This window comes from Brachyistius frenatus, unplaced genomic scaffold, assembly GCF_029030835.1.
Source record: "Brachyistius frenatus isolate BFR_SWC_R1_liver_20210118 unplaced genomic scaffold, ASM2903083v1 Contig_17, whole genome shotgun sequence".
NCBI classification, from domain to species: domain Eukaryota; kingdom Metazoa; phylum Chordata; class Actinopteri; family Embiotocidae; genus Brachyistius; species Brachyistius frenatus.
The window spans coordinates 1,893,931-1,915,119 of record NW_027210616.1 but is presented as its reverse complement, the minus strand read 5'-3'; the positions used below and the strand labels follow the sequence as shown (position 1 = coordinate 1,915,119).

Here is a 21,189-nt window from a genome sequence, read left to right as displayed (position 1 = left end):
TCTATCACAGCCACCCCTGCGGGCATATGGGTGCCTGCAGGGGTGGCTGTACTTACCCGCCCGGGGTTTGCTAACAACACTGTCATGGTCAGTGTGAAAGGAAATGTCATCTTCTTAAAAAACACTCCTTTTTCACCAACAGGAAGTCAACATTTGTTAAAAGGAGACTCTAACCTTCACTAGGGTTTCTGTCTTAAGAAAAATGTGTGCGGCTGTTTTGCTAAGTGTGTGGGAGAAGGAAAGAGGCAATGGCAGGCAGAGAGGATGGGTGGTGTGTGTGTGTGTGTGTGTGTGTGTGTGTGTGTGTGTGTGTGTGTGTGTGTGTGTGTGTGTGTGTGTGTGTGTGTGTGTGTGTGTGTGTGTGTGTGTGTGTGTGTGTGTGTGTGTGTGTGTGTGTGTGTGTGTGTGTGTGTGTACGGAAGTTGTCATCAGTGAATATAACCTCGTTGTCTCTATGCAGCACGCTGCTCAGTCAGGCTGGTCGGGATTTAGAGCATTACCACGGCTAAATCAGCCACAGCCGCTCAAAACATTTTGGATATTAGATTAGATAGACAGATTAGAGAGGAATAAAAAAAAAAAAAACAAAAAAAAAAAAAACACTATGTTTTCCTCTTCTTAGCTCCCCCATTTTATGGGAACAAAGATCAATAAACACATTTATTTAAAACAGACATGTGTCATCTATAAAATGCAGCAAAGCATGGCCAAGCATGCACCAATTCAAAAGCGCAGCCAGAGGTAGTGACCATGACATCTCCGTTCACTGCTTCAGTCTGAGGGGGTGAAAAAGGTACACAGCCACACTAATTTGTCTTGACGAGAAAACAGCTGTAAACACCCCCAAAGGGGGGCGGGGGGGAGGGAGGAGGGGCGATGAGATAAGTGCCATGTTGTTGAGATGGTATCAGATGGCAACGATGTCCCACCCAGGCACCACACTGCATTTTCAGGTGTTCTATCCACCATGTTGTGCCTATTAATCAGAGCTGACACTGAATAAACACAACAACACAAAGCTAATTGACCGTACGCCAGGTGAACAGAAACTTGTGTGTTCACAGATCATTTCTATTGTCTATTCAGAGTCTTGGGTTTATGTTGCTTTTGTTGTTTTTTCTATAATTTGTATTTTTTGTTTTTTGAATGGATCCAGGCCTCCTAACAAAGACAACTGATTTTGCACACTGGGGTAATCAGATGAAAATGAAATCTCTGGCTTGGCATTGTGCGGGTGATTACACCTATTGTGCTTCATGCTATGGAAACGGGGAGAGAGGGCTAGATATCATGGTTTAAAGAGTCACACATTCACAAACATGCATCTCCAAAATGTTTAATCAATACAGCAGACTTGGTCCAAAAAAGCCCTGGCTCCAAGAATGTATTTATTTATTTATTTATTTATTTTACCGGCTCAGGTTGCCTAAAGCATTCACGGCTACTGTAAAATGTTCGATTTCCCAATTCAGAAATGTTTAAAAGATTGTTGCTCAGAGGTCAATCCTTTTCAGGGAAAAATGAAAAGTGTTAAAAGAAGCACTTTGTTGATTTAGGAGAAATACTTCTGTAAATATCTAGAATGATGCAAAGCTCCAAAATGTCGGTAAAGCATGTCCTGCTTCTTTTTCTTCTTTTTGCGGAACTCCTGCAGGCAGAGAAGAGGAAATCAATAAGTGAACCAAAATGTTCACAGTATGTCCTATACTGTCGAATTGTTCAGAATCATCATTAGTTATCATGGTTATTGGATTCTACAGCTTTATAAACTATCACCTTTTCCATCCTATTGGCTACATGCATGTCTATATTCAAGAATTAAAAAAGATGAGCAAACTTCCATGGCAACAAATTTCTGTTACACTCAACTCTGTAAACCTAAGTTTAATATACAGTAATATTTAATAAATAAAAAATTACACAAATAGCATCAAACAACTGCATACAATACAGTGAATTGCTAATGTTCTGAAACTGTAATTCCACTTGAACAAATAGCCATTTAGAGTTTAAATGACTATTTATCACTCAGACATTCAAATAGAAACGGGTCTAAACATGAGAGGACTGAACACAAAGTCTGTTAATTGCCATCTAACAGCATAAATAGCTAAACCAATTTGCACAAATAGAACAAGCTTCTCTTAAACACATTTCATTTCAGAAGCAAATGGGTCATTGGGTTACAAATTATTAATTGTTTAAACATCAACAAACTGCATATTTAATCAATGCGGTTTTTGATGATCAGGAGCCCCACCAACCATGTGACTTCAAACAGCCACGTTTAACAATTCTTTCATTTGCATCTGGATGTAACAAGGGCCACAACTGTTCTAATACAACACCATCTGCATCTGTATTCTGCTGGTGCCGGGCAAAGCAAGGCGAGAGACTTCATTTTCATGAAACCTGGTGGAGGCTATTCAAGAAAAACCTTTTGTGAGAACACGTGAAAATCAACAGCAGGTCTTGCAGAACGAGGAAATATTAGTGGCCAACAAGTTTGTCATCAGAAGCCACAAGAAAAGTTTTGCTCTAAGCTAACATGGCAGCAGATAATAAAAGAAAGCACAGCACCTTAAATAAGCACAAACAAAATACATGCACTTTATTTCCACTCGCTGATTCTCAGAGAAGTGATGGAAAGAAATGGTATTAACAGAATGAAAGACACAAAGCTGCAGCCACTGTACTCTATCTTCCTTAACTCAGCCGCGATGGGGTCCCAGGCCAGTGCTTTGAGGAAATTAGGATTAAAAACAGGATTAAATTAAAAAAAAAAGTCGCACAACAACCACCAGCACATCAGAAAGTAGTTGCTGAAGAGCAGAAAAAGAGTTGCACTAGCAGCCATGTTGTTGAGCCCAAGGGACTCTGCGAACCCTCAGATGGTGAGAGTTGATACTAATTGATGTATCATGGACAGGAACAGTGTGGAAGTGAGTGGAGGGCGTATCATCATTGACCAGAAGCCCATAGATTAAGCCTGTCAATTCCCCTTCCTTTTTATGCCTCTGGCAAGGGGTGCTCAGGAGGAATCAATTTTTTGAGAAGCGGAATGAGTGAGGACCATAATAATAACATCATCTTCAGCTCCGGCCAAAACAAGCATGGCCATCTTGCCCATTCAGAATCAATGCGCCACTGTCTCTGCCGTCTGAAACCTAGCTCCTGTAAGTCCATGTCTGTGCATGGCCGAGATCCAGTGCCGGCAGGACATAGAGGTGATAATGCCAGCATCTGTCAGAGAGGCTTAGATATTCCTTTCCAAGCAAGCAGCAGGGACAGACTACAGATGTGTGCCATTCCTTGGCAGCAGAGAAAAAAACCTGATATGAAATAAAATCAGTCATTCCCTGTGTACTTTCAACTGCACTGGTTCAAGCTTTCCACCACAAATGCTTCAAATATGCTCCAGACTGATGCGAGGTTTTGAAATTCCCATGGATTTAAGTAGCCGAGCTCTGCCTTCTGTTGAAGAAAAAAAAAAAAAAAAAAACAGCGCTACACATATGTCAGGAAGTGAGGAAATATCGTATTATACTTGATAAGAGTGGATTTTTCTACAAAAATAAAAACCTATGCTGATGGACAAGTAACAGTCACGCACAACATTGCAGTGAAGTTCACCGTGTTTGTACTTTCATACATTTTCTGCTCGTTTTTCATCAACAACAAATGGAGGCTGCTTAAATTAGCATAAAACTGTGACATAAACTCCTCAAAGCCTGAGTGAGGTCACAGTTTTTGTTTTCTTTTTTCTTTTGACAGCATTGTTCTAAGTCTTGAAGCACTAACAAGTCTGTAATGACCATTATCTCTTTCAAACTTCACTCGATGTAAAATGTATTTTTTGGGGTAAATACTTCATGTTGTGTTTTGAGGGAAGTTGAACTATACTCTAAGATCGTACAAGACAAGAACATAGAGTGGCGAGCCAGACGCTCCTGAGCCTTACAAACGACAGTTTAATGAATCAGTGCACAAGTAAACACATTTACTTCTCACAATTAGTTTTTCCTCCTTTTTTTTTTCTTTCTTTTTTCCATAGAACAAATGACGGCAGTGAAAACAAACACTGATGCTAAACACTCAATGCTGCACCGCTCACAACAGAAAATTTAAGGATTTTAACATAGTGGTAAAATCAATACAGGACACAAAAGAAACGTCAACAGCAGGAAGTATATTGAGGTAGATTGTAGCTCATAAATGAAATATGCCACTGCTCTCCAAGAGAAAGAAATACATTGTGGCTAAATTACTGCCATAGTTTATGATCAACCCTGCAGCTCGAGGCAGAGCTGTTGCCTTTATTCACACTGCACTCAACAGCAGGGGGAAAAACATCTGCAACATTTTTAACCCTCTTAGCCCTCACCGTGTACTGGAGCTTTCCAAAGTGGACTGAAATTTTCACACTCAAGGATGTCTAACTCTCAACAGCTTTGGGTTAATGGCAGAAGCATCAACTCAACCCTTGTAACAAGAAGCAACATGCTGTCTTAACATCTGAAGAAGAAAAAAAGAGACTGCAGTAATTTCAGAAATACATGGAAAACCTAAGTTACATTGTAAAATATCGATCACACATGCCACATATTCCCCTGTACATTCACCTAACAGTAAAATATCATTAGTTATTGACAGTTACCAGGGAGAACTTGCACCTGTTCGTGCAATCAAGCAGGCAACGCAAGCCTCTGTAACATGCCAGACTGACAGAAGCACGCAAGTTGCTATGCACCGTGTTGTACATATGGCCATCAGAAAGTCCCGGGGAAAAGAAAGTCCCCTGCCACTGCCTACGGTTGTTTAACTCGCCAACATTAAGAATTTATGAGCTTAAAGATTCTTCTGGCGCGCTCCTTATGCGTCTGCAACATGTCTTGAAAAGTGTTGTGGCAGAGCAAACAAGTTGCTTTGTTGATACTTACTTGTTTGTCAAGATGTGATAGCATTATGTGAGAGGAGAGAAAATATTTTCATCACAACATCGTGGCATCCAAGGCATTTAACAGCGATTCCTGTAGAGGAGACAGTGTGGCTTCACCTTTCTGCAGCTTCAATATAGTAGATGCTGAGGTGTAATTCTGAGCTTTTAAAGATAATTATTTCTTTCCTCGGGTGACCTGGAAGACACAGTCTCACATGGGTTCATATATTCTGAACAGTTTAATGGTAGCAAGGTCCAGATAGTGCTGAAAAATATGCCAAGTGAAGCTGCTGTAGCTGAGTTTTTATTAGACTGACACATCTGAAGCTTTTGAAATGAATAAAAAAAAACATAAATAAACGAGGTAAATTCAATCACCATACTGCACAACAATGACCTTGTTGTCCTTTCCATATAGAGTTCAATCACTCTTTATTGATTAACAATGATTGGATATGGCCCAGGACTAATTCACCCCCTCGGCTGAATATTAATTGTGGTCAAACTGCAGACTTCTACTCCAATATAAAAAGGAAATTGATTTGACGGTGTGTTTCATTGTTATTCTCGTGGCACGCTGTTGTTTTTTCATTGGGGGTGAAGCAGTCTGGGGGTAAAAATGGACAAGCTGGAATAACAGAATGGAGCGGCGGCTGCGGACGCTAGGTGTCACCCTTGTGACTTTGAAATCGGCCTGCCCTCGACAGGATGTGATGGCGGCTGAGCGCGCCGGTGAGAGGCAGACAGGCAGGCAGGCTGGCTGCATGGGAAGAGGTGTGTGTGTGTGTGTGTGTGTGTGTGTGTGTGTGTGTGTGTGTGTGTGTGTGTGTGTGTGTGTGTGTGTGTGTGTGTGTGTGTGTGTGTGTGTGTGTGTGTGTGTGTGTGAGGGACCGGCTGGAAGCGAGTGTCGCTTCTATCTGAATGAGAAGAGTGAGATTTCAGGGAGGGTGATGACAGTCTGCAATATGTGTAGAGCTCCGGAGGAACTTTATATTCAACATTTTTTTCATCGACAGAGTCGTTTTTAAAAAAAAAATTTTTTTATTTGTGTTGGCTGCCATTGAGCTGAAGTGAATTGTTCCCATCACAAGGAGCCATATAATGTCGGCCTGAATTACATGGAGATAAAACAGAAGGGACGCTTTGAATAGCTAATAATTGATATGTTGCTCCTTTTATTATGATGATTAGCGGCAGGCTGTAGGTGAGAGTCCACTCACCTTATTATTAACCTTATTAACAAACGACTTCATACAGTTAGTGAAGGCTATTTATTAATTTTCATATGCTAAAATTATTTCCCGATAATTAAACACCCTATCACAGGCTGCTATCCAAACGTATTTAATGTCAAATTAAACGTGTTGGTCATTAATATCAAATAAATTGACTAGTTGTGATTGAGAGTAGTGCGGCTCAAATATGATAGGCCTGAAGAATGATTTTTATTTTCGTGACATCTATAAAAAAAAAAAAAAAAAAGTAAACTCTGTTATTATTGATTTGGCCTGTGGCAAGATTTCCTCTGAGTATGTTGCTACATGGAAACCATCATTTAAACCTATAATGTTTGTTCATTATTGGGAATTGCCTCACCACGGTCTCTGGTGCTGCTGAAGTTCAGACGAAGCGCACTTAAACGCAGAAGAGACACGTTATAGGCTAAATGATGTAACACGATGCGTACAGTTTCAGCGGCAGTATAGATCAACAGGCCCCACACTTGACTTTCAAATAGGCAGTATAAGGTAGCAGGAAATGCTATCTGGTCATGCGGTGATGCTATCTGCTCCGGCACAGGGTCACACCCTCAGATGTCGGTGCGTCTCCAGCAGATCACGGATAACAGAGGATCCCCACGGTGAGGATCTGTGCTGTAAAATATAATTGACTACTGCAGTAGAAGAAAAAACAAGGGCAGATCTGTGAAAAGTTATCCTGAGCGTCTCCTCTCTGTCTCTGCTGGGGGAAATTAGTCTTGTTACTCCTTTTTTTTTTTTTTTTTTTTTTTTTTTGTTGCACCCATGAGAGCCTTCTCAAAGACACCCATGGGTCCCCAGACCCTACTTTTGGAACCGCAGCTCGACCGATCATCTCCTACTCAGGTTCGTGTTTCGACGTGCGCGCTGTAATTGCCCGTTCAGTCGTCCATCTGCAGGAGAACAGGTAGTTGGCCGTGTTTCATTGCTGTACTTTGCCCCACCCACCAGCAGCTCCAGCCCTCCCGTGTAACCCCTGATTGGCTGAGGGGATTGCGGGTCCTGAGACTGAGCGCTCGGCTCGGAGCTGCGCGTTCGCCAGTGTGCACCAGTGAAGCGAGAGGAGCGCTTGTTGGAGTCAACCAGACAGCCTACTGGCAACGAGTGGTGATTTCTTTCTTTTTTTCTGCCTCAACCAGACTGGATATAGGCTACTGTGCTTCAGTTTGCTGCAGCTCAACATTAAATGCTTTTTGAAGTAGGCTCTGGCTTCGTTTCCTCCCACTGGCTTTTGGCTACATTTTCAACGGATTTTTTTTTTTTTTCTTCTGTTGCATGGACTAATAATCGGGATATGTGCATCCCGTTTCCAAGTGAGATACGAGGAAATTAATTAGTAAGTAAAAGCTTAAAGACTTTCGGAGAGGATGAAAGACTAAAAACCTGCTGGAAATAAACAAGGTAATCGGGACTTGAGTGATGTGATGAGACATTCCTGCAATTGCACCCTTGTTCTTTAGGCAGAGATATCCGGACTCAGGCTGTTGAATAATTTTTGTGACTGCAGATCCTTTTAGCTCTCTTCATCAGATGTGCAGTTTGAAAGCCTATAGCTGCCGACCGAAGAGGACATTTGTATCACTGCTTGTAAAATATCACAGAGAACAAGATCTTTATCCGAAATGCGACTTATATATTGACTGACATCAAGGCGGAGAATTTAACACGGACTTTTGAGCCCCATCACTTCACCCGCACGGAAGATTCAAATCTTTTGTGGACTTGCTCACAGGAATTCTCATTTTGTGTCTATGCAGTCCGTGCATTTTTCCTCCTTTCAGCCCACTTGAATATGGACATTTCACCATATGAGTCATGTGTAAAACCAGTTTACCGCTTGGTAAGAGCTGCACGGATTTATACGACTAAATCACTATTGTGAGAAGATTCAGCATGTTTACACAGATCTGTCGTCCTCAATGTTTCGTCCGCTGCAGTAGACCTGAGGATGTGCTCTGCCTGAGAAGAGTGAAATAGGCTGAGGCACTTGTTAGAATTATAGCTTTCACACCATGATATAATTTGCATCCACGAGAGATTCATCACTCAAACACTTTTTTTCTGGACATTTTAATAAGATGATTAATTTGCATAATTTTTCCAGCTTTCTCTGACGTGCATTCTTGTGCGTAATTATCAAGGTCTTTATTAGACACCGAAAAACTCAACAGGTACGATGCAAACCAAGGAGATGGAATTAATAGAATTAACTGCTGTTTTCCTCCTATTCTGGGTTGGGACTGAGGCTGTTATCAACCTAAAGTATGGAATAAACGAGGAGATGAAGCCCGGGTCAGTGATTGGAAACGTGACAAAGGACGCACTAAAGCAAGGATTTCAGATTGCACCGCAGCCCCCATACTTGAGGGTTATTTCCAATTCAGAACCACGATGGGTGGAACTCAGTCCAGCCGGAATTCTTACAACCCAAATGAAAATAGATCGGGATGTAGTTTGTCGACAAAACCCAAAGTGCATTATTTCCCTCGAAGTGATGTCAAACTCTATGGAGATCTGTGTCATCAAAGTTGAAATTGAGGATTTGAACGATAACGCACCCAGATTCCCAACGAGCCACATTGACATTGAAATTTCAGAGAATGCCTCCCCTGGTACCAGGTTTCCCCTAGAGGGGGCAAGCGATCCGGACTCGGGGATATTTGGAGTGCAATCATATTCCATCACCCCAAATGAGCTTTTCGGACTAGAAATAAAGACCAGAGGGGATGGGTCCAAAATTGCTGAGCTTGTTGTGCAAAAATCGTTAGACAGGGAGACCCAGTCCCACTATTCGTATGAAATCAGCGCAGAAGATGGAGGAGATCCTCCAAAGATAGGTGCGGTCCAGTTAAATATCAAAGTAATTGATTCTAATGACAACAACCCGGTTTTTGATGAGCCGGTGTATACAGTTAATGTGATGGAGAATTCCCCCATCAATACATTAGTCATAGACCTGAATGCAACGGATCCTGACGAAGGCACTAATGGAGAGGTTGTATACTCCTTCAACAGTTACGTCACCGAGAAAACGAGGGATGCTTTCAAAATTGACCCCAGAACCGGGATCATCACTGTCAACGGCGATTTGGATTATGAAACAACTCAAATATACGAGATCGACGTCCAAGCCAAAGATTTAGGTCCCAACTCCATCCCAGCTCACTGCAAAGTCACAGTGAACGTGATGGATACGAACGATAACTCACCTATCATCAGTTTACTCTCACTGAACACAGAGATGGTGGAAGTGAGTGAAAACGCGCAGCGTGGATATGTCATTGCGCTGGTGAGGGTGTCAGATAAGGATTCTGGGGCAAACGGCAAAGTGCAGTGCAGGCTGCAGGGCAATGTTCCGTTCAGACTGCAAGAATATGAGAGCTTCTCCACGATACTTGTTGATGGCAGGCTGGATAGAGAGCAGAAGGACACATACAACCTGACTATCCAGGCGGAGGACAGCGGCATCCCTCCTCTACGCGCCACAAAATCTTTGGTAGTTAAAGTCACAGATGAAAACGACAACCCTCCCCACTTTCTTAAGCCACACTATCAGGAGATGGTGATGGAAAACAACCTCCCTGGTTCGTGTCTGCTCGCAGTATCCGCAGAAGACCCGGATCTGGGGATGAATGGCACAGTTTCCTACTCCATAGTCCCTGGTGAGATTAAGCACATGGATGTAAACACATATGTCAGCATAAACCCATCAGGCCGCATTTACTCCATGAGATCATTCGACCATGAATACACCAGGACTTTTGATTTCAAAGTTTTGGCCAGAGACAACGGTAATCCCTCTTTATCGAGCAACGCCACAGTGCGTATTGTTGTGCTGGACGTCAACGACAACACACCTGTTATGACAAACCCTCCGCTGGTTAATGGCACAGCGGAGGTTTCCATCCCCAGAAACGCTGGGGTGGGTTACATGGTGACACAAGTGAAAGCTGACGACTATGACGAGGGGGAGAACGGACGCCTGACCTACACCATCTCAGAGGGGGACAGGGCTTTCTTTGAAATCGACCAGGTGAACGGAGAGGTGCGCTCCACCAGGATGTTTGGAGAAAATGTCAAATCCACGTACGAGATCACAGTCGTGGCGAGGGACCACGGCAAGCCCTCCCTGTCCGCTTCGGCCTACATAGTGGTGTACCTCTCTCCAGACCTGAATGCGCAGGAGCCTATTGGACCTGTCAACCTGTCTCTCATCTTCATTATCGCCCTGGGCTCTATCGCAGCCATCCTCTTTATTACCATGATTTTCGTGGCGGTCAAGTGCAAGAGGGATAACAAGGAGATCCGGACGTACAACTGCAGGTACTGACTAAATCCTGTGTGTGTGTGTGTGTGTGTGTGTGTGTGTGTGTGTGTGTGTGTGTGTGTGTGTGTGTGTGTGTGTGTGTGTGTGTGTGTGTGTGTGTGTGTGTGTGTGTGCTGAGAGAGAGACGGGGGGAGGGGGGAGAGAGAGAGAGAGAGAGAGAGAGAGAGAGAGAGAGAGAGAGAGAGAGAGAACGTGCTTGTGTCCTCGATTGCGCCTGAAACTGCCAGTGTTGTCAGTGCATTGCTTTTGTCATGCAGCATGTAGAGGCCCTGATGTGAGGACTGCAGATTTTTTTTTTTCCACCGCTGAAACTGAGGTAGACCTAAATACAGCCGCCTGCTTTAAATCAGACACATTCTGCTGAGGCTCACTGTTCCGTGTTAGGAAAACGTGATTGATGGATTTAATCCTTCCATTGTAACCAATTGACTCATAAATACGACGGTTCAACTGTCATGTTCAATTTGCGGTAGTGTTGCCGGACAATTAACGTCCCACTTGGCTCAATAGCAGTCCCAGACATTTATTATTTAACGTCCACCGTGGCTGATTGGCTGTTATCAGCTTTAATCTAGTGTGATTATGGACAGTCCTGCAGGATCATTCAGATTCCCCCGCCCTCTCCCCCCACCTTTTTTTTTTGGTCCACACTCAGCTATAGGAGGATGTACAGTAAAATAAAACAGTAATGACAGTATTAAAAACACTGTAGTTTAGATGCTATGAAATGATGTAAATCAAATCAGAGTCATTAACTGTTAAGACAGTTTCATGGAAAAGGAGCAGTTTATTATTTTCTTCAATCTTGTATACTGAATATTCTGTTTTGTTCATCAATCTGAACATCAATTCTGCCTTTGATTTCCCGGTGCCATATTACCATTGTAAATTTACATATAGATTGGATTTGAGAATTTAACCTGAAGGTATAATCATTATTTGCTCCCAAATATAATTTTGTTGATTTGAAGTTCACTTAATTTTTCAAGCAGTAATGGTTGTAAAAACAAAAGGTTCTAAAAAAATCCTCAGTATTGATTGGATTTTTTTTCTCAATATTGATCAGGAATTATGTTGGGTTTTTTTTCCATCCTGATGTCGTATTTGGTTGAAATATTCACAGGTGTTTTTCAACATTGTTAATTGCAGAGAATGGAAATAAGGACGTTAATTCTATCTCTCTTGATGTATTAGCTCAGAGGAAAATTATACCTCAAATCCACTGTGACCCTCCTTTAGATTGTTAACAACTCTTTTCTCCTGTCAGCATATAAATACTTTTCAAAATTTCTTTTTATTCAAGCCTAATTGGAAATACATGAGAATTTATGTGCTGACATTTTGACAGAAAAAATGGTGTCACATTTGAATGCCAGTTCTACATTTTGTTCAGAGAAGAAACAATGATAGACAACAAGAAATTCCAAAGTGAAAACTGCTCCCAGTACTTTACTCTCCTCGTGTGAGCCACTCTCCCTGCTGGGTGCTTTAATCAGCACTGATGTGCTCTGCCTCTCAGTCGCCACCTCGAATATGAGGAGCAGTTATCTCCAATTTATTGCTTGTCCTCTGTCAGTCTGTCTGACTCTGAAGATTTCCCCTCCCAAATTTCAATTTGGGCACTGAGTAGAGAGACAACATGTTAAAATGACAAATGAAAAAGAGATGGAGTGTTTTCTCCCCTTGCAGCTGCCCATTTTCTTTCCTCTGAATCGGAAGGGGGGAGGGGGGGAAGCAGAATGTGGGCGGGAGCTGTTTTCAAGATGCCATCAAAAAGAAACATGAAAAAGACAAACTGCAATGGTGCTTCTTCTGGGCCAGTTTGGCTTTTAGGAGCAACAGAGGATTAGTGCTGCAGAACAGAGGCCAGTATGGCCTGGCACAGCAGAGACATTTCAGACAACACGAGAGACAGAAACAGACACATTGCAGATAGTCCAATTTTATATGTAGCTCTGGTTTAGTTTTGGCCTTAATATGGGATAATAAACCATATGCTCTGAGCCACAAGGTTAAAAATGAGCTCTTCCAGAGTTCGAAGTAATGCAGATATTAAAAAACATCAAAAATTATATGGAATATGTCTCGTGGGGTTTGTAAGCACCACTGTAGAGTACTTAGCATTTGCTCTCCTGTGGAAAACTGCAAGGCTGTGCGAAGAATGGATATTTCCCCCAGTCTGTGGATCCTTTGATAAAACATGGCTGTGTTGCTCATTTGCTCTTATTAAAGTCAAAATACTCAGTTCAAGTTTGCAGCAGCAACTGAGAGTAGCTAAATGAATTTGAATCTGCAGTTCTCCTGCACTGTGTACTGCTAGTGGGCTCGCTTGATAATGAAAGAAAAAAAATTGAATTACTGTGGGTTGTGTGCTTTGAATATTATTGCATATACTGGTAGTGCTGTTCTGCATCCCTGTGTTGTTTTGCTTTGCTTCTGTGGTTTTGGCATGTTTGCATATTGTCTGCCTGTTTGTGACATGTCGATTGTTGAGCATGCAAATGCAAACAAACAAGGGATGACAGCTCCATTGCAAGCCGGGTGTGGGAAGCCACTTAGGTGTGCCGTTCCACCCCTGGACAGGGGCAGTGAGCCTTTGTCTGGCACCCATGGTCGAACAGCGCCCTAGCTGGCATGGTGGGAGAGCGTTTTGACCGTGTGGGGAAGGCAGGACACTGCTTTATTGAGTCTGTTCAGTTTCTTCTACTTGCGCAGGGTGGCGGAGTACTCATATGGCAACCAGAAGAAGTCCAGCAAGAAGAAGAAGCTGAGCAAGAACGACATCCGCTTGGTGCCGCGAGACGTTGAGGAGACAGACAAGATGAATGTGGTGAGTTGCTCATCTCTCACCTCCTCGCTCAACTACTTCGACTACCACCAGCAGAGCCTGCCGCTGGGCTGCAGGCGCTCCGAGAGCACCTTCCTCAACGTGGAGAACCAGAACTCACGCAATGCAGCTCCCAACCATGGCTATCAGCACCCGTTCACAGGGCAGAGTCACCAGCAGCCAGACCTCATCATCAACGGCATGCCACTGCCAGAGGTGAGATACAATCCACTCTGCTCTGTCCTTGATCCTTGGCTGGGCTGCTTTGGCTCTTAGGGGTAGGATGAAAGGGGAGGTTGATTATAACATTGATTACCATGGTTAAATGCAATGTTTTAGTAGCAGTGAAGAAATAGTCAACTTTATAGGTTTGGTTTTTCATTCATCAAAAATGTATCAGGTCTGTTTGATCACACTAAATATTATGAAAGCAATGTAGCGATGCTATGCAGCACCCTTCAACACATCTCAAGGTCTAGTGCTGTTTCAAATTTCATTGTATCAAAGGATATAGTGTCAGAGACATGTTCGTCTGTTATTGATGGAAAAGCTGAGCTATTTGAAATGGCAATATGTCAGTCTATCTGAGTGGAATCCTTCAAGGCATTTCAAGGTGCCGAGACACTGAAGCTGACCTGCGATGAGAGCGCTTTGCCAAGCAGAATTTGGAGGCCTGACAAAGTGGATTATTTGGCCTCTCTTACTGCACTTGTTTTCTTTCTTTCTTTCTTTTTTTATTTGTGTGTGCTGAGCTATTGCAAAAAAGAACAGGAGTTTGTTCACCTGCCAGATATATTGACCCGGCTAATCAGCTCCTCCACACATCATTTCAGGTGCTAACAGAAAGAATAATCATTGCCTAAATCTGTATGTCATCCATTTGGCTGCAGTATTACCGCATGGTCGCTCTGCACAGCCAGCCATTGAATTACCCTGACATACCATGCGTGGCTCCAGCAGAGAAGTGAAGGCTTGACTTGAAAGACTATTCAAGCTGACAGGTGTATGCCGACCAGCTGATCTTTAGTTTATAGATTTTTGTATGTATGAACTTGACTATTGGATTCTTTTGGCAACCTTCCTCTTTCTCTCCATGAACCACTTCTCCCTGGTCCTATGGGAGAAAGGGGACATTTATGTTTGTGTGTGTGTGTGTGTGTGTGTGTGTGTGAGAGAGAGAGAGAGTGTGTGTGTGAGAGAGAGAGAGAGAGAGAGAGAGAGAGAGAGAGAGAGAGAGAGAGAATGTGCATCGCTATGTGTGTGTTTGCCTGAGAATGTGTATCTTGCTCACTTATATAGACAGCAGCAAGTAAGCCCCGGCCCCACACACACACACACACACACACACACACACACACACACACACACACACACACACACACACACACACACACACACACACACACACACACACACACACACACACACACATCCATGCTCACTTGTAATTGATGAGTCCAATCTCCATTTGACATTCAGTGAGGGGAAGGTGGGGGTGTTGGTTTGCGAGTGGGGTTCTTAAAGCAAGAAACACAAGATGGATATTGATATATTGACTGGATGATCCAGAGCAATCCAGGCACCGATGGATCCTGCGGGGTCAATGAGACCTACTTACAGGCATACTGATTTACTGGGCCTGTCTGAGCTGGTTCTGAGTCAGTGTGTGTGAAGAGCACAGGTGGAAAGAATCAGAAATGTTGTCGGGGGTTTTCCTGTGATGTTATCCGGTTAGTTGAGCCAGAGGTTGGGGGGGGATACAGCAGGCCCATGCAGTGACCCGTATTCTGTGATTGTGTTTGCCGATAGGTAGCGCCTGTGCAGGTCGCCCCCACCCTTCCTCAGCCCAAACATTTTGGGGGGATTTGGCTAACGGTGTAAAAAAAAAATTAAATCTCCAGCAACTCTCCGTCTCTGTGGCTGAAGCATCCAATAAAAGCACATTTGCCGCAGGATCAGGACACCCTTTATTTGTTTCAGCTAATGAAAAAGTGGAGAGGGAGACAAATAGGAAGGAGGATTGATTTTGATGATTCCATATGCAAAGCTTGGCGTTGTCTTGATAGAGCTGTGTGGAGGGCAGATCGAGAGATGAGGAGGATGAATCTCCAGTGTCAGTGCCAGGTGTTTGAGCCCCCGACCACGTTTTCTCATTTCTTAGAGGCAGTTGATTGGCTTGATAGAGGCCGGGGCTGTTTAGCATGCAGCTTCCCTCTCTTTCCTTCTTGCACTTGATGTTGACAAACATCTCTTTGACCCAGCCTTTGCACATTTTCGGTGGCCTGAGAAAAGAGAGCGTGTGTGTGAGATTGAGAAAGTAAGGAAGAGCGGCAGCCAGAGCGTGCCTCATCCTACAGCAGGGTAACCCAGCACAACGACAGTTGGCATTGTTGTCTTTCGTCCCCATCGTGACATTTGCGAGAGGCAGAAGCACACAGTGTGTACAAATGTTACTCTTAAATAAAAAAAGTGTTTTTGGTATAATTACAATGCAATTTATAGCACAAACAAACAGCAGTGAAATGACTGATAATTGCTTTGTTCCAATGAGCAAGCTTGGGCTTGAAACCACTTGACTCCACAAGTCCTCAACCCATATCCCATTGACTGGCTAGGACACACGAGTGGCTGCACTGTTGTGATTACTGAGGCTGCTTTGTCCCCCAAAAAAATTGTTTTCATCCTGAGGGCAACCTCATAATTATCCATGATTCATTTATCCTCGGCAGAAGAGCTTTTTGTTTTTACACCCGTGCGCAGTGATGTCCCTGTGTTTGTTTATTTTCCAAACGTGTAGTTTAAAATTATCATAGCCATCAAGAACGCGGTCGGATTTGGTTTGCTAATGGAGGGGAAGAGGATATGAGCTGGTGTCTATTTGTCTATTTGTAATTTATGTGTTCGATTGATGCAAAGTTGTCCTCCATTGTTAGTTTATGTGGGGCAGTGAGCTTCCTGCTTATGTCGGAGCAGCTGGAGTCGAGCTTTTCCTACTTCAGACAAAGCACGCTTGCGCACACACAAACACACAGAAACACAGCCGACTGGGCCGAGATAACAGTGACAGGTCTCCCCGAAGGCCTCATACCTGCTATTGCATTGTGTATATATTGTATTCTCCCTTGTGAGAATGTGTACCATATACCTCCCTGAACATCATTGTCCATTGTTTTGAAAAGCATCAGCTGTGAGATGTTTGTTAGACCTGCCTGTGGTAGCACTAATATGAACGCTCACAGGAGAATAGAGCTGTCTTCCATGGCTTAATTATAGTGAATCACTTGGTGGGGGAGACAATTATACAGTAAAGGAACGGCCTTTGGCTAGAATGTGTTTTTGAATTTGTAATGCGTGCTTAGGCTTCTCACACCTGTGATTCCAGATAATGAGCATAGCAGGAAAATGAGTTATCTTACTTCATCGATTAGCCTTATTCAGGTAAGAAAATGGGGATTTTTCTTTTTGACGGGCGACAAATTAATCAGAAAAAGGATATAAATGAATTAAAAACGGTGGTCGGACATTACACTACATGGAGTGTGTTTCACAAGTTTAGTTCATTGATAATCAAAGCAATCATCCTCCAGATGCTCCCCATACTCCTTTTTAAAGGGTACTGTTATTACATGAGTCCTAGTGATGCTGTATTGTAGTGGATGGTCCAAATTCTGAAAACAACATGGCTGTGCATTTTGTGTTTGTTTGTTTGGCTCTCTCAGTCAATCAAAGGACGCTTAATGAGAAAATGAAAATTGAAACAAAACAACTAACAGGGAATCTCAGTGCTTGCTGTTTTTCCCAGTTAGCAAAGAAGACGTTTGGATATTGATGTAGGAGAGACAACGGGGAGTGGTTCCAGTGAGGCTGCACATCCCTCGCTATCACTTCACATCAGGACAATATGCATGGGAGCATTCAAACGTGTCATATTGAGCATGCAAAGTAGATGTCATGCTGTCAGTGCATACTACACATCTGTTGAAACTGCCAGTCTCCCCCCACACACGTACCCACGAAAACACACAATGTTTCTTATGGAGTGTCACATTTATTTGAAACATGGGCTGTGACATTATCATTTACATCATTGTGACCGACTGGGAGATCTCTGAGAAGCAGGGAACGAAAGGCATAATCCAACATTTTCGATAATCAAGCTTTGGTTTGAGTCTGCATTTATAGCACTCTTTGATTATTGTCGTGATGTTGTCAGCTCTGTAAGATTTCCTCAGTAGTTTCTGTCATTCTAGTAAAAGATCATACGTTCCTGTGTACGTGAGAATGTCACACATCTACTGTGGTTCACAACTAGTGTAGATAGATTTGTTTGTGAATATAAATTTATCATCACCTCAGCTGTTTTCAGTCACTATAAAGATATATATTAACATTTTGAAGGTCTTTTTTCTGACGGTGTAGATTTCAAGTAGGCACTCCATTTTCAGTTTATCTTTGCACGCTGAATCTGGCAAAATCATGGAGCTTTGTTTGTTTGTTTGTTGTCTTGAACAAGCTGTGATTAACAGAAAGTTGAGGACATCACCATTGGTTGAAAGTGGAACTGTGAGAGAACAACATGGGAAGCAGAGAAGCAGAAATTTGGAAGTAAAACTCTCTTGTCCGGTCTGGTCTATCGTGTTTTGGCTGAAGGCATCCATTACTGCGAGTGGAGACAGTTGGAAGTTCTTTCGCGATGTGAAAGTTCATTGCCTGATATTAGTTATGCAGGATGTGACTGTCAGCTTTGTATTTCCGTGTCTTTTGAAAGCGAGTGAGTGAGTCATTAGGTAAACTGAAATATACTGAGTCATAATAAACAGGGTGAAGATAAGAAGTAGATAAATACAAATTAATAATTTATTTTCTGGTTATTTAAAAAGAGGTTTAGATAAGTGTTTATATATATATATATATTTAGGTATACCGATAATGATTATGATTAATGATTAATGATTAAAAAAAAAACAGCAAATTCTCCAGTGATACAAAACCTTCTTCACTCTGAACAGTTTGTCAAAATCTAATCACACTGGGAAAGAAACACTGAAAGATATACAGACATTGTGCAATAAGGGAATGGATACATATCTGCTTGATCTTAAAAGTTTGTGTTTTTTTTATTTTTATTTTTGATGCGTTGGAAGACTGGGAAGTGTGCGTTGCAGTCTTTAAAGTCTCCTCCCTTCAAAGCATTTGAAAAAGATTTGTTTCATCTCGAAAAGCTTCAGATGCGCGTTGATTGAGTGGCAGATGAACCTGTTAATTATTTAGAGAGGTTATTTGTAAGGCAGAGACTTCAGAAATGCTCAGCTTTTTAAGTGTCAGTGTTTATAAGGTGAAATAAAGCCGTGTCTGTCAAAAATAAATTAACAGTGTGACAGTGATGTACTCAATGCCCTCTGACAACACTCTGCGGCTGGCTCCGCCCATCATGTTCAACACACAAAACTGGTGGAGCTGTGGGTGATTTGGCAGCATTACTCAACAAGATGGTTTTCACTTCATGCACAACCAGTGCTAGTTTTACACTTGGTTGGGTTTTTATAGCCTTGACCCTTACTCGCAACACCCCATCACCGCGTGTCATTCTTGATGTTGCAGAGGTACAATGAAATGACATAACAACCCCAGGCAGCCAGTCAGAAGCATCCAGGCCCGCCGGGCTGCCACCCTCTCGTTGGGATCAGAGCATCCAGTCAAAAGAGCTTAATAGTCAAAACACATGAGTGACGGCGTCTGATGTACACGTCACTGTATGTGTCCTTAACCACATGTGACTTGTACAGATTACACCGAGGGAGCAATACTGCAGAAAAACGGCGAGGCCGTTAAAAATCGAGGGAGGAGAGACAGTGCGAGAGAAGAGGGGAGAGAGACCTATTTATAGAATGTCAATGATTTTCCTCAACCTGTATTGCTGCTGCCTGAAACATGTTATTTTTTCTCTGTAAACAGCAGTGTTGAGAAAAGGAAAAGATTTTATTGCAAAAATCATATTAACCTCCACAGAAAGCAATCATGTCACTTTTATATTGCATGGTCAAGATGCTCTTTTCTCCTAAAAAAAACAACCAAATACTATGATTAGATTATTTGAGCGTGAGTGCAGATGTGAGAGGTGGTTCGAACACAGGATAGTGGTTTGAGCATAATTTAGACTTTTGTACCGCCAAGTGTTTCCCTTAAAATGTGACAGTCTGAAATCATCAATTGGGTGGAAATCTTGAGAATATCAGTGAGCTACATGGAGACATGCAGGAGATGTTCTTAGATGTCAGTAGACACACACAGGCAGCTACACCAAACAAACAAAAATGTTCAATCATATGGGTATAATCAACATAATTATTCCACAACGTTTTGAGACTATTCTACTTGGTTTAAGATGACAGCATTGAAAAGGAACATACTAGTTAAATTACTTTAAAAGCTCTATCACATGGAAAGAATTGTAAACCTATTAAACATTAAAGCGAGGGGATTTTTGTGAAGCCAAAAATAGTTACACAATGGCAGTCGTCGTCCAACAATTTATGTTGTGAGATTCTTTTTCGACACGTATCTAAATGCAAAAAGGGGTATAATGGCATTGGGCTTATAGGTTGATGAGTCCACCCGTAAATGAGAAAGGGCTAAATGGAGTGAAGGAAATGGACATCGTGATGATGTTTATCGCCAGGGAAGGGGACATGATTACGCACCTTGTTAAGCCCTGCAAGCAATGCTGCTTGGACGTAATTACCCATTTAAATGAGTTTCCCGCAGCGTTGTTTTTTTATTTTTATTTCTCAAATTAAACTCTCTGACATAAATATGCCGCATTGTGTTTTCTTTTAATGGAAATCCTTCAAAACTCAAGTCCCAACACAGAGGGACATAGAGGTGTGGAAATGTACCACACACGGGTTCATTAAAACATTTTGAAGTGGTCATTTACAGCCTTTCACACATTTTCTAGCAAAGTTTGTGTACCAAACGTATGCCATTATGAAGCAAAACTGAGGTGGAATTTTAAAGAAAACAAACTAACAATACCTCATAAAAGTCAGAGGAAAACTTTTGAAAAGAGAAGTCTCCAGGAGAATAAAGAAACATAACCCCATCTCTCATTAATGCAGATTTTGCTGCCTGAGCTGGAAATGTTATTTACATTAATATAGGCTAGAAAAGGTCAGCTTACACATTTAAAAACACAAAGCCTGAGACTTGTTATGACCAGGAGTGAAATCTATTTGCAGAGAAAGCTGACAATATTATTTTTTCTTGCATTCGGTGTGTCAGGAGTGGCCACCTTTGTCCCTATGGCTTAGGAATATAAAAACAGAAGCATTTGTACATGGTGTACTGGAATACACTGCAAGATAACGTAGACACTTCTTCAATATATTTGTCCCTCCTTGCAGATAGGAAAAACAAAGGGCTTGTCAACCATACTTGGGGGAAATAATTTTTTTCTTTTCTGTTATGGAACAACAAAACCAGAGTATTTTTCAGAAAGTAAACGAAGTGAGGAAAAAAAGTAATTACTTTTCTCTTGTAATGACCATTATGGGTGCCAAAAACTCATTTCATCCAAATGTGCAGAGAGAGGAGTTATTAATTAAAATTCATGTGTATCAGGCTTGTAACATTTTTTTCCACTGTCCTGTCTCAGTTGAACTGCAGGTTGCCAGACTTTGTTCAGATGGTTCCCAGGGCTTTCTCCTGAGTGCTGATGCTAGGCTTTTTGAATGACAGGGAAATGGGGGGAGGGATTCTGTGAAACATAACAATACTCGCTGTGAACGGAAACTTTTTTCCAAGTAGCTCTGACACCAGGGAAGAATGACCTTTCCAA

General features: G+C 42.2%; 1 protein-coding gene across 7 annotated transcripts in view; it reads left to right on the top strand.

Annotated features, from left to right (window-relative positions):
* Nucleotides 1-7,221: 7,221 nt before the first annotated feature.
* pcdh19 (protocadherin 19) overlaps nucleotides 7,222-21,189 on the top strand; it is a 54,983-nt gene continuing 41,015 nt past the window's right edge. For 2 of the 7 annotated variants that reach the window (XM_069694224.1, XM_069694223.1), the window contains exons 1-2: nucleotides 7,223-10,521; nucleotides 13,241-13,568. In XM_069694224.1, coding sequence (XP_069550325.1) covers nucleotides 8,375-10,521; nucleotides 13,241-13,568 — 2,475 coding nt within the window. In that variant the 5' untranslated portion in view covers nucleotides 7,223-8,374. Of the gene's footprint in view, nucleotides 10,522-13,222; nucleotides 13,569-21,189 lie in introns of all 7 variants that reach the window. The other 5 variants (XM_069694226.1, XM_069694225.1, XM_069694227.1 and 2 more) reach the window with 4 other exon arrangements.